The 13,765-nt window shown below is 37.3% G+C and overlaps 1 protein-coding gene across 1 annotated transcript in view; it reads right to left on the minus strand.

Moving 5' to 3' along the window:
* Positions 1–2,693: 2,693 nt before the first annotated feature.
* Positions 2,694–13,765, minus strand: part of LOC105811112 (protocadherin-16-like) — a 159,429-nt gene continuing 148,357 nt past the window's right edge. Inside the window, exons 5-8 of the mRNA XM_012645234.1 lie at positions 11,863–12,876; positions 8,605–8,792; positions 7,185–7,284; positions 2,694–3,356 (exon numbers count right to left, since the gene is read on the minus strand). Of these exons, the coding sequence (XP_012500688.1) occupies positions 3,088–3,356; positions 7,185–7,284; positions 8,605–8,792; positions 11,863–12,876 (1,571 nt within the window). The 3' untranslated portion in view covers positions 2,694–3,087. The remainder of the gene's footprint in view (positions 3,357–7,184; positions 7,285–8,604; positions 8,793–11,862; positions 12,877–13,765) is intronic.

A 13,765-nucleotide genomic window follows, 5' to 3' on the forward strand; every position in this document is an offset into this window, starting at 1 on the left:
TTCGCTATAGCTGAGATGTGGAAACGACCTAAATGTCCATCAGAAGATGAATGGATTTAGAGAAAATGTGGTAGATACATACAATGGAATATTATTCAGCCTTAAAAAAAGAAAGATATTCTGCAATGTGCAACAAGATGGATGAACCTTGAGGACATTATGCTAAATAAAATAAGCCAATCACAGAAAGACAAATACTGCATGATTGCACTTATATGAAGTATCTAAAATGGTCTCATTCATAGAATCAAAGAATGGAATGGGAGTTTTCAGGGGCGAGATAGAGGAGAAAATGGGGAGAAACTTAAGTGTCAATTAAGCAAGATGAATAAGCTCTAGAGATCTGCTGTACAACACTGTGCCCAGAGTGAACGATAATGTCTTGTACACTTACAACTTTGTTCTGAGGGGAGGTATCATATTAAGTTGTCTTACCAACGATAAAATTAAATCAAATTTTTTAAAAGGTGGTATATGGGGCACTGTACCTGATGATTCGTCCAGCATAAAAGACATGTTTTCATTTCCGGAGAGGATGCTGTATGTTACTTTTCCATTCCTTCCTTCATCTGGATCTTGAGCCGTTATATGGTGCACCAAGGAGCCCACCATGACATCTTCTTTGACACAGGCCATGGGGAAAGATGTAAAAGTAGGGCTGTGGTCATTTACATCCAAAATCACTACTTTTGCCGTCAGCGAGCTCAGTCGCCGGTCTGTCACATTCACGGCCTGATCAGACGCAGTTACGGTCAGGATGACCGCCGGAACGCTTTCTCTGTCAAGGGGGGATGCAGTGACTAATGTGCCAAATGAGGGGTGGATGAGAAATGGATTGATTCCAGGGTGGTGGGATTCAATGAAGTATTGCATTCTACTGTTCAAAAAGCTGCCGTCGCCATCTTTGGCATTGAAGACATACACCAGAGTTCCTACGGGAACATTCTCTTCTATGCTTATCACAATCAACTCATCCTGGAAAGACGGGGAATGGTCATTCTGATCTTCCACATCAATACTAAGGAAGACTGTGCTATTCAGGGGAGGATTTTTGCTATGGTCTGTAGTAATCACCCTGAAAAGATAATGAGATGTTGTTTCATAATCAAGTTCCTTAGAAAGAAACAAGTCTCCTGTCGAGCTGTCGATTTCAAAGTGACCATCCTTGTCATCTGCAACAATACTAAAATGTAATTTTCGGTTATAATGCTGTTGATGGTGATCAGGTGACTTTATCAAGCTCATTATTTTTGCAGGCTTCAAGTTTTCTGGTATAACTAAATGTCTGATATTCTGAGAAATGATCGCTGTCCCTTTGGATAGTGGGATCACCTGAAATAAGAATAAAAAGAGATGTTAATTTGGGGTATGTTTTTATGTTTTACATAGTTGAATCAATACATGTAATGATATTATTTTGGAAGTTAATTCCTTCCATTTGTGTGATACACATGTTAGTTGCTAAGAAAATGTCTTTTTTTATATTGTATAATTCTAGCATGTCTCAGACAATTGAAAAGTGCGTAATCCTTTGGAGATAAGAAACTACAGAAATTTCCAGTTCCCAGTTTTCTGTAATGGGTGAAATGATAGTTTGGTGAGGCTGTGCTATAGTTATGTAGTCTTGTGATTCTTCAGTGAGAACGTGGAATAGCTAGTTCTCCAAATTACTGTAATGACGACATCTGTGTACATTTAAGTATCATACGTCTTTGTCTGAAATAAGAAATTGGAGGTATGACCATATAGGTTTTTCTCCTAAACTACATAACCTTAATCAATACAAAATATAATACGGAAAGAGAACTCTTGGGGATATATATGCTTGATTATTTCATATACATATATTAATACAAGTGATTATCATGTGCATAAACAAAGAAATATAGCTATGCACAGTCATCTTATTTTTGACTGGTTGGTGTAATTTTTTCCTACTGTGAAGACTTCCTACACTTGTTTGCTCATTACGATTCAAGTAAAGCCTTAAAACATGGATCTCAAGAGACTTTTCTAAGTTTAAAAAGATTACAAAAACTATGTGATTATGTGGCCATTTATCTACATACAAGTTTCTCCTGCAAATGTACTGGGTCCTTGCAATTAGGAATAAATACAAGAAAAGACACCTTTTGTTTACCATACAGTGGTGAATATCTTATCAGAACCATACAAAGCTAATTTAAAAGTAATTTGGATCTAAATCATTTCTCTAGTGATATCAAAAAGGCAAATATATCTGTACAGTGCTCTCTTAAAAATAGCATTTATATGCTGAATTTATCTTCACTCCATAAAGTTGTATAAGTCAGATGAAACCTTCAAATATCCTTCCACATTTTATGTTAACGAAATTACCTGAATATTAATAACGGCCTGGCCTTGAAGAGGAGGCACTCCCTGGTCACTGGCAATGACAGTCATCCTGTAAGAAGGTCTATAATCATATGAAAGTATTGTGGTTGTTCTTATCTCACCACTGTTGGCATCAGCCTTAAAGTGATCAGAACCATCTTCTATACACACATGAAAAAATTAAGAAATATATGTTAATTGACACTGCAGAGAACAGAGAATCAATTAATCCAACATATCTCTGATCATCTGGAAGATTTATTTCCCTTAAGCCCTATGAGAGAATGAAACATGCTGGAAAATGGCACTAAAAATATAAACAAGGAACATAGATTTTTAAAAACTTTTATTATGCAAAATTTCAAGCATTTAACAAAAGTAGACAGAATAAGATAATGAACTCCCATGTGTCATCACCTAGCTTTAACAATTACAAACTCATGGCCAATCTTATTTCATTTATTTCCCCTCTATATACTTCCCTTCCCCATTTCTTTTGAAGCAAGTTCCAGAAATTATATCATTTCTTCTGTATATATTTAAAAATGCATCTCTGAAAGATAATGAATATTTTAACATAATCACAGTACCATATTATACTTTAAAAATTAATCATTCACTAGTATCAGCAAATATCCAGTAAGTTTTCAAATTCCCAATCATCTCACACACACCTTTTAAAAATATTTTTAGTTTGCCTCATTTAGGATCAAAATAAAATCCATACAGTGCCTATTTCTTCAATCTATGGATTCCAGCCATCCATCTCTTTATTTTGTCCTTGAAATTCATTTGTTGAAGAAACTGGGTTGTATATCCTGAAGTTTTCCATGGTCTAGATTTGGTTATTGAATCTCCAACGTGTAGCTTAATATGTTCCTCTGTCCTCCATGTTTTCCTTAAATCTGGAGGCAGATCTAGAGAATGGATCAGATTCAGGTTCAATGTTTTGGCCAGACTGCTTCGTAAGTGATGTCTTCCCTTCAGAGGCACATGTCTAGCTGCCTTTTGTTTTTGATGTTGGTCCCCATTCACGTACAGCCTACATGCACTAATGATTCATTGAGTATTGCAAAGTATAAGACGGGTTGAGCATTCCTAACCCAAAATTCTGAAATCCAAAATGCTACAAAATCCGAAATTTTTGAGCACAGTCATCACATCACAAGTGGAAAATTCCATACCTGCCCTCATGTGACAGGTTGAAGTCAAAACTTTGTTTCGTGCACAAAATTATTTAAAATATTGTATGAAATTACCTTCAGTCTATGTGTGTAAGGTGTAGATAATGAAATATGAATGAATTTCATGTTTAGACTTGGGTCCCATCCCAAGATCTCTCATTATGTATATGCAAATATTCCAAAATCCAAAAAATTTGAAAGTTGAAACACTTCTGGTCCCAAGCATTTCATATAAGGGATATTAAACGTGTACTGTATTCTGATTTATCATCCCTTCTTCATTTATTAGCTGAAATATTTCAATAAAGAGAAACTTCCTCTCCTTTACCTTTGGTAACCCAGTGGAACAGTTCATTACAGGAAAGGCAGGATAAACGATTGATGGGTTGATTCACTAACATCCTTCCCAATGCTCCAACTATAAGAAGTAACATTTTGCCTTGTTTTTGTTTTAAGAATAATTAAGCCTGAATTTAAACATATTAGATTTGTTTCAATGTATTGCCATTAATATCCTTGTCGATGTTCAAATCACCCCATCGCTGAACATATGGATCCACGTTGGTTCATGGGTCTTTTGACATGATCCTAATAGTCTTTCGTAGCTTCCTTGTATCTGGTATGACAAAATAGCGCAGACTCATCTTCTACATTTCCTGTCTGTGATGTTCAGCCATTTCTCCAAGGATTCCCGGTTCCTTTTGGTGGAAAATGGTTTTGGAAGAACACGTTTGGGATGTTAGGGGTGGTCATCATTTCTAGGTCTTTTCAGTGGACAGAGAACACACACACACACACACACACAAAATATATCATAAGTTCATATTCATGCATATAATCCAAATCGATACCAAATCTGTTAGTTAAATAACAGATTAGTACCCCATGGTGTGTGTGTGTGTGTGTGTGTATAGGAAGAGAGGATGGTATACCTGTTTTCAAACAGGAAAAAAATACAAAGATCTTACTGAACTGACTTAACGAGAGGAAGATTATTAAATGTGTGCCTGCAAAGCCAGTTTTTTACCCCTCTCCAGGAACAGATTTGAAATAGGCTAGAAGAATGGAAAGACAAAGTTGAGAGGTGACTAATGGGAGGTCAAAAAATGGGTGTTGGGGATGGGAAGGAATGTCTGAAGCAGGGGACAGCAGGAACAGAAAAGAACAGGTGTCCTCCAGTGTAGAATTCTGCAGGCTCATTACCTCCGTATAATCCACCGTTCACATGTCCTGGAAACTTGGAAAGAACTTCTGAAATATTCACGGGTAAAGAAATTAGGATGCCTCATATGGGCATAGAAACAGAGGAGGAGAACTTGCTCCCTGACCAAGGAGATAATGAGAAGAGCAATCTGTAAATTTTCCAATGAAAGGCGATGCATTGAATTCAAACCATTGTCAAAGTAGAACTCTTTATCTTCTGTAACTTGTCGTTTTCACTTAAATTTGGTTTCAAGATTTATCCATGTTGCTGTGTATAAAGATCTAGTGCATTTGTTTTCATTGCTATAGAATATTCCACATGAATATACTGTATTGTGAAAGCTACTGAGATAATGCTTCAATGAATATCCTGTTACATGTCTCATTGTGCACATATATGAGTTACTCTAGGGTAACAGAAGTGGAATCACAAGGGCGTAGCATAATCACATCCTCAGTTTTATCAAATATTGCTTCATCTTTCTTCGAAGTGGTCTGAGCAAGGAGTCTGAACATGTTTTAAAACGTTTTTACTATTTCTTTTCTTTGAATTGTCCGTCAATATCCTTTGTAAAGCCTTTTATTTATTTGTCCTTTTCTTATTGATTGGCAGTTCTTTAAAAAAATACAAATACTAATTTTATATTGGTTACATTGGTTGCAATTATCTTCTCCCAACTTGTGAATTGATTATTAATAAAATTCACTGTCCAAAACCGCAATTACTTTTGCACCACTCTAATAATAAAATTGTAACCAATGGCATCTTTGTAGAGTTTTAGATTTTAACACAGTTTTATTTATTTCTTTGTGAGTTCTGCTTTTCTTCTTCTTTAAAAATCCTTGTTTATCCTCAATGCTGCATAATCAGTCTCATATTTTCTTTTCTAAGAATTAAGAATTTTCACATTTTAAAAAAACTTCATCTTTAACATGCTGAGAGGTAGAGATATAATTTTATTTTTCCATATAGGTAACCAATCACATCAGCATCATGTATTCATAGTTCATCTTTTCCCCATTTATTTGCCATCCCTCTTAGATGTCAAGTTTCCCAATATGTGAAGTGTGACCTCCACTCTCTGCAACTGGTCTGCTTATTAATCAGTGAGTCAATACAACAATGTCTTAATTACAAAAGTTTTAGAAATCAAGACCAGTAGGGCAAATTTCTTACCTGTTCTTTGGACATTGTTTTAGTTATTCTTTGTCTTTTGATCTTCATATGACTTAGAATCAGCTTGTCAAATTTCACTGAAAACTCACTGAGTTTGTGATTGAAATTATGCTGAGTTAATAAATATATTTTTGTTAAGAATTGTCATCTTTAGGATACTGAGCCTTTCCAAGTAGGAACATGATACAGCTCTTCATTTCATTCTTTTTTGTCCTTCATTAATATTTTGTAATTTTCTACATAAAAGTCTTATATGTGTTTTACTGGAATTTTCCCTATGCTTCTAATAGGGACAGATCCTATCTGGAAAGTTTTGAAGCTTATATTATTTGAGGGGCTCTTCTTAAGAAAAACAGGACAATACTGCAAATATAAATTGCCCACTTCCCCAGGATTGTGTGTGTAAGTAAAACACCCCGAAACCTAAGCCTCATTAGCTTGACTCTAAATCTGCCCCTACACCCTATGGTTTTGTGAATTCCTTATTGTGAAAGAGATTGTTGAAAAACTGCTAAGTTTTAAAAAATGCTAGTGAGTTCTTCATGTTGACATTGTTCCCAGAAAATATGCTATCTTATTACTTTCAATATTTTGCCTTTGGCATCCCTTGGGTTTTCCATGAAGACAATCAAATTATCTGCAGGTCAGGCCAATGTTATCTCGTTTTCCTATGTTTGTGTCAAATATGATGAAGCACCAAATGTCTTTTAAAATGACACAAAACACAATGCCAGCTAAAGTTAATCACTGGAACAAATAGGAAGCCTGCACATTCTAAAAGAAAACATAAAAGTAAGCTTATTTCAATAAAGTTCCCATATACACAAACATGTCTATACATATGTGACATTTTCTAGATATGATTTACTCTGACCTTAAGAGTATTTAGTCTTCACAAAGATGCATAGATGCTTGGCACACTTAATCATACTTAATACCACTTCTTATCCACCAACTACTACTTTCCTTTCAATAAAAGTAAATTTATACTTCACGTTATTGTAAACCATTCATTTATGGTGGATGGTTTCTATTTAAGACATAAACTACTATGATTTTTCATTAAACTTTTAAATTCTTTCTTAAAAAATGAAAGTAATTCTTGACAATATCAAATGTATTTTGCTTGTAATCTGACATTATTTTCAAGTTAACTAGAGCATTCTGAGTAAGCAAAATAGAATGTATTTTCCCAGACGAAATGTTTGATAAATGAAAGGGGAAATTCTAAAAGCTCTTAATTCATTATGAATAGTGATTCTTACCTGAAGATACTGAATATATAATTTCTGCATTGTTTCCTTCATCAAGATCCTTTGCAAACACAGTTGTAACCAACATATTTACTGGTTGACCTTCCAGAACCTGTCATTAAAACAAATGGCTTACATATGAGTCAGCGAAAGTTTAAAGAGAAATATCAATGGACCTTTAAATGAAAGAAGACACAACACTAAGCATTTGTAAACTATTTTAAAATCCATGTACAATTCAAATGTTTACCCTATAAAATTATATGGGTATAAGTCTATGAAAAGAATGCTCCTTACAAATTAAATCTTTTACTCAATTTGAATGCATTATCTGGGGCATGTGAGCTAATTCTGGAAAAAAAAAAAGGAAATCAAGTTAACTACATGATCTTAGATTTGGGTGTATTTTAAGAATTCTAGCATATTCTCATTGATCACCTTCTTAGGACATTTTTTCAAAGGTTGTTGTTATGGTCCAAAATATGCTTAAAATAAACATAAACCTTTATTTCAGGAAACATAGGATGTAGGACATAGCTCATTAATTAACAGGGATTTTCCCATAATGCTGAAATGCACATGTGAAGTTCAACTTCATGTTTAGAGTCCAACTGCCCAATTAAGACACAGGATATCTTAATGATATGATTAAAAATCATAATGACAATATGATAATGTTTGCTTCATTAGAATTTTTCTTTAAATCTGGCTCTGGAAGATCAGTTTAAAATTAAGTTCCTCAATACCTTTTTCGAGTCATTCAGTATGCATAGTTGAGCACAGTTTGAATGTCTAATTTAATGGTTTTGGAGCAGTAGCTTCCAAACTTTTTTTTCTTATAACCCATCCATTTAAAAAAAATTATGATTACATCCAAGATATATTTATTTATTAATTATGTACATGAACCACTATATGAATTAATTATGTATATTATAAAATATACAAAAACCTGGAAATGACAAAGTTGAGATAATACAAATATAATCAGAAGTTTGTACATGTGCTCAAAAAGAACAACTCAACTTCTACAGTCTCTGAAAGTACACCCATCCCTTTGGACCTATAGATTTTTCCCCTACCTTTAACATCTAATATCTAATATAGATATCGATTGCTCATAAGAAGCTCTGCACAAAGAGATGCATGTACACTACTGGAAAAACAATCCTTGTTTGAACATTACTGCTCCTAAGGTACCATTATGCTTATATACAGTAGGAAAAACTACATTAATTATTATAAAGCACATATATCCATTTTCTTTTTTAAAAAATGTCTTTTTTAACATGCACAAAATCTAGAGCTCCTCGAAAAATACACGCTGCCACACAAAGAGTGATGTGATGAATTCACACGTTTTACCACAAGATGGTGCTCAAGACAAATGACTAAAGATACTACAAATTCCTTGCAAGCCTACTTCACAAACCTTGATGTGCAATTCCTTTCCATGGATATACTGTGGGAAGAACGGCCTGTTATCATTGATGTCAGTAACTGACACATAAACTGCCATGGTGGCATTTCGCGGTGGGGAGCCACAGTCTGTCACTAGCACAGCCATCTCATGGTGCACCTGATGTTCGTGATCCAATGCCACCCAACTGAGCAGCTCGCCTGGGGACATAGAGTAGAACAAAAGACACATACACTGTGTTCTAGAATACTGGCTTATGGACCACATCCAACACAAGTCACAGAAGCAAAATCAGACTTAAAGCTTACAGCCAAAGTGTGACTTCCAAGACCACATTAATAGTAGTTTGGCTCTATGGTACTGTTGAATGAATTTTCTGCAGTTGCTCCTGAAAATGCCACTTTAAATCAGTTATTCTTAATTTAATTTTATTTTATTTTTTATTTTTTCATTTTTATTTTTTTGAGACAGAGTCTCACTCTGTTGTCTGGGCTAGAGTGCCGTGGCGTCAGCCTAGCTCAGACTCCTGGGCTCAAGCGATCCTCCTGCCTCAGCTTCCCGAGTAGCTGGGACTACAGGCATGCGCCACCATGCCTGGCTAATTTTTTCTGTATGTTTTAGTTGTCCAGCTAATTTCTTTCTATTTTTAGTAGAGACGGGGTCTCGCTCTTGCTCAGGCTGATCTCGAAAGCCTGAGCTGAAATGATCCACCTGCCTTGGCCTCCCACAGTGTTATGATTACAGGCGTGAGCCACCGCACCCGCTGTAAACTGGTTATATTTTGTAGCTCGAATTATCTACCATTAACCATTTGAACATAAAAAAAAAAAAACCCATGAACTCACAAAAACAAATGGCAAAAACTCTGCGGAAACTTGGTAATAATTCAGAAGATTTAAAATTGCTGCTTATCTCTCTATGTTGATAAGACAATGGAAATCTTGTAAGCTCTGACATCAAAAGTTTCAGGTCTGGGTCCCAGTTCTGCCATCTTAGACATGTAACAACCTCTCTGAGGCTATCTTCTAGGACTGCTGCCAGGAACAAGTGCAATCCTAAATTTACAAGTATTTTGTAATTATTACATCCAGAGCAGTTGTTAATATACTTTAAAATAATAGAAAGATATCTTTCTGAAAGTCAAATAATATTCCTTAGGCAACGGTTCATTTTTAATGCATACGGATATTCATTTTTATCTCACGAAATATAGGCATAGTGATGGACAGTCACTTTTTTAATAACTCTGTGTTATAAGTCTTGTTTTACATATTTTTGCCCAGAACTGCACTATCTTTGGTAAATTCCCTCATGTGTCAGCCATGGAAATTCAAGCATAAAATTCTAATGCCAAGGGCCTTAGAGAGCCGAGTGCTCTCCTTGATAGCCCATCTCCTGCTGCAGAGCTCTGCTAAGCATTGGTTTCTTCAACATTCATGAAAAAATTTACCTGTGAGAAAGCAAACATGAAGCTGCTATCACCAAACATTCCTATCACTATGAATTTTTTCCTCTTAATCCAAATAAAATGACATTGTGTTTTAAAAAAAAAAAAAGCTGAAATGACAAAAATGAAAATTCACATTTGGATAAAGTTGCCGCATTTGTGGGCTTAAATGCAGCGTTTATTATAACTGCATAAACTATGTTTATATAGTTTACTGAGATTTTAATAAAGATCACATCACAACTGCATTTTTTTAAGTTCCAAACTGTAATTCTCTTCTGAAGACCTTAAATTCTGAATGGCAAACAGACTTTTATTTCATGAACCAATTCTGATTGACAAGAAGCAGCTGTCTGGAGGTCAGGGGTGGAAAAGACTGCAGCTCAGCCCGGGGCTGATGTGGGTGACACCAAGGCAGGGTTCCACGGGAGCTAGGGTCCCTGTCACTAGGAAGACTGCCCGGAGCACTGGAACGGGGAGGATGGGTGTGCCTGCTGTACTGTGAAGGATACCCCCACCCTGCCTTGACACACTGTTCCTGGCGGCAGGAACGGTTTACAAGCACAGTCTCTCAAGGCCCTTCATACACTTTAGCTCTTTACCTCTCAGAGCATGACACAGAGCATGTCAGGAATTATCTCTTCTATTCATAGTAAGGAAACTGAGCTTTGGGCTTAAGTTACTTGCTTAAAGCCATACGACAAAATTAGGAATAAATCTAGGAGCTAGACTGATTGTAGAAAAGGGAAGATCATGGGGAAACTGACTGTAGTATGAACATTTTCAAAAAAAAAAAAAAAAAAGTCACCAAGTAAAACAGACGACCTAGAAAACTATGTAGCCACATGGAAGTAAGTACAAGCAGGGCCATCCTGTGTACCTGCATGGCTTGTGCCCTGCAGAAGGGGTCCCGGCTTAAGGAGTGAATGGGAGCAGAAATGCAGTTTGTACCCTTCTTGGCAAGCCATGTGCCCTGCTGAAAAGCTCCATCTGTTTAGGAAGGGGCACCTTCTCCTAAATCACAACCTTCAAAAGGTTGAAGTTAATATGAACTGAATTTAAATTCTGTCCCACCAAAGGGCAGTGGCACCATTTGCACAGGGTATGACACAGATGGTGCCTCCTGGGGCTGTACAAAGTGGTGGCTTCCCCTTACCTCCTACTCACTGCACGACCTTGGGCATGGTACTTGAGCTGAGTCTCAGTTTTCCCGGCTATGCATTTGAAGTATAAATATATTTCATTGTAGGGATTAAATAATATCCTTGTAAATCTATATAATATAAAATTTAAACTATAATGACTTTTAATATTTAATTTCTTAATTAAGACTTCAAAAAAAATCCACTGTAATTATTCTCCTTTTCCCCTGGTTCCCTTGCCAAGAATGGGAACAGATATTCCTAGAGTGATTTTGAAATTTTAACTAATGGATTGATTTCTAGTCTTACATCAATGGCATATGTATTTCATAAAATATACTTTGACATTTTTTAAAAGCCTACACGTGAAAGAGAATGGTCGGTGAAAAAAATTAGCCTTTACATAAAGATGTATTCAATCCAGTTCAGACTATAGCTCTAATTCAGAATAAGAACCATATACTGGCAATGTATAGGTATGAAGCAAAAGAAGTGTGAATCATTATAGGTGAAATCCTGTTCAATTTTTACTTCATTTTAAAATCTCACAATACTATATCAAATACTCTATTTACTAAATACAGTGATTTTAATTGTATGTTTGTACTAATGCTATACTTAAAGACATGAGTTGTCTCGATCCTGATTTTAAAGGAAAAAGTGGAAGCTACAAAATGCTACCTGTATTAGGATTCATCCTGAAGAATTTTCCATCAGACAAAAGGAAATACAATAGCTGTCCATTCTTTCCAGAGTCTGCGTCAATAGCTGTAATTCTGCCTATTACCCCTTGGGGAACGGGGCTCTCTTCAACTTTCAAAAACAACACATCATGCAAGAAGGTAGGGGAATTGTCATTCTCATCCAGGACATGAACGATTACTGAAGTGCTCACATTTTGCAGCAATCTGTCCTCCGGGATCCAGGCAAACACTCTAAAATTGTATGTTTGTGTGGATTCATAGTCGAGCTGTCGCCGCAAATAAATCCAACCTGTGTGAGGGCGGATTCCGAACGCGGCAGAGGCGCTGGGTTCCAGCGAGTACATCGGCTCTGAGGCCGAGCGCTGCGGGCCAAGGCGGCGGGCCCGTGCTTGCAGGACTTGTGTCCTCGGCGGGAGAGACTCACTCACTTCCGCTTGATAGACTAAATGTTCAAAAGTCAAGGAGGGGCTTTGTTCTTGTTTTTCAACAACTACCGTCAGGACCAGCAGGGATGCCCGAGGGGGAACGCCGAGGTCCTCGGCCATGAGCGTCAGCACGTGCTTCTGCGGCACGTCGCCTCCCGGACTGGCGTTGAGGTACAGCACACCAAGACCTCTGTCGACGGCGAAGAGGCTCGGATGCTGGCTGGCGATGGCGTACCGGATGAATCCATTCGGCCCGCTGTCTCTGTCTTCCGCACGCGCGCGGTACAGGGCTGTGCCAGGTGGAGTGGTCTGCGGTATTCGAATCTCTTCAGCGGCCGAGAGAAACACGGGGTGGTTGTCGTTGACATCGATTACGGTTATGTTGACCTCCGTGCTGCTGCAGGCTGGGGAGCTGCCGAGCTGCGCCTGGACCGTGAGCACAGCCATGGGCTGCGTTTCGTGATCCAGAGGCTTCCGGGTGCGAATTGTGCCCAGCCACGGGTGAATGGAGAACTTTCCGTCCAGGTTACCAGAAGAAATTCTGTAAAAGATTGGTTCTGAGGAATCTGAAAAGAGAGAGACAACCACCACTGTATGCCAAAAGAATGTACCGACTGGAAACGCTGAAGTTGGAAATATTAATACAGCCAGGTACCGCATAATGACAGTTCAATCAATGATGGACGGCATATACCGTGCTGGTCCCATAAAATTACAATGCCATATCTTTACTGTATCTTTTCTATGTTTAGATATGTTTAGATGCACAAATATTTACCACTGTGTCACAATTGCCTAAAGTATTCAATATAGTAACATGCTGTACAGGTTTGTAGCACAGTAGGCTATACCATCTAAGTTCGTGTAAGTACACTCGGTGAGATGTGAACGACAACGCAATCACCTAAGGGCGTATTTCTCAGAATGTTTCCCTGTTGTTAAGGATGCATGACTATATATATTGCATCTGTGGAGAATACTGTGCAGTGTTTTCCTTCTTCCTAAGCTTTCCAAGACTGTTGAGAAGTGGACACACGGTTTGAGATTATTTGGCAGACAAAGAGAATGTGAAGTGGACAAAAAGCAAGACACAGCTTTCACTGTCTCCCTTCATTCCTCCTGCATTAGATAAAAGGGAAAGATACTCAGAAACTAACTTGGCTATCTTTTTTATATAACTGAGGAAGCCAAGTTAAGTTTATGTTGATGTTTCTCTGTGATAGCTACCTACGAAGGGCAAGTGCCCTCCACAGAGGTTGAGGCAAGGGAGAGAGGAAGGAACAGGAACAGATTAGGAGGAGGACAAGCTCTTTGGAGAGGTAATTCAATTCCAAAAATTTATCCTGCAAAGGTGCCTCTACAAGTGTGAAAAGGTCACACAAGGCTATTTGCTCAAGTACTGTTTGGACTAGTGAAAATTTTTAAATCATTCGAATTGGTAGCAAGAGGGAAATG

This window comes from Propithecus coquereli, unplaced genomic scaffold (genome assembly GCF_000956105.1).
Source record: "Propithecus coquereli isolate 6110/MARCELLA unplaced genomic scaffold, Pcoq_1.0 Scaffold228, whole genome shotgun sequence".
Taxonomy (NCBI): domain Eukaryota; kingdom Metazoa; phylum Chordata; class Mammalia; order Primates; family Indriidae; genus Propithecus; species Propithecus coquereli.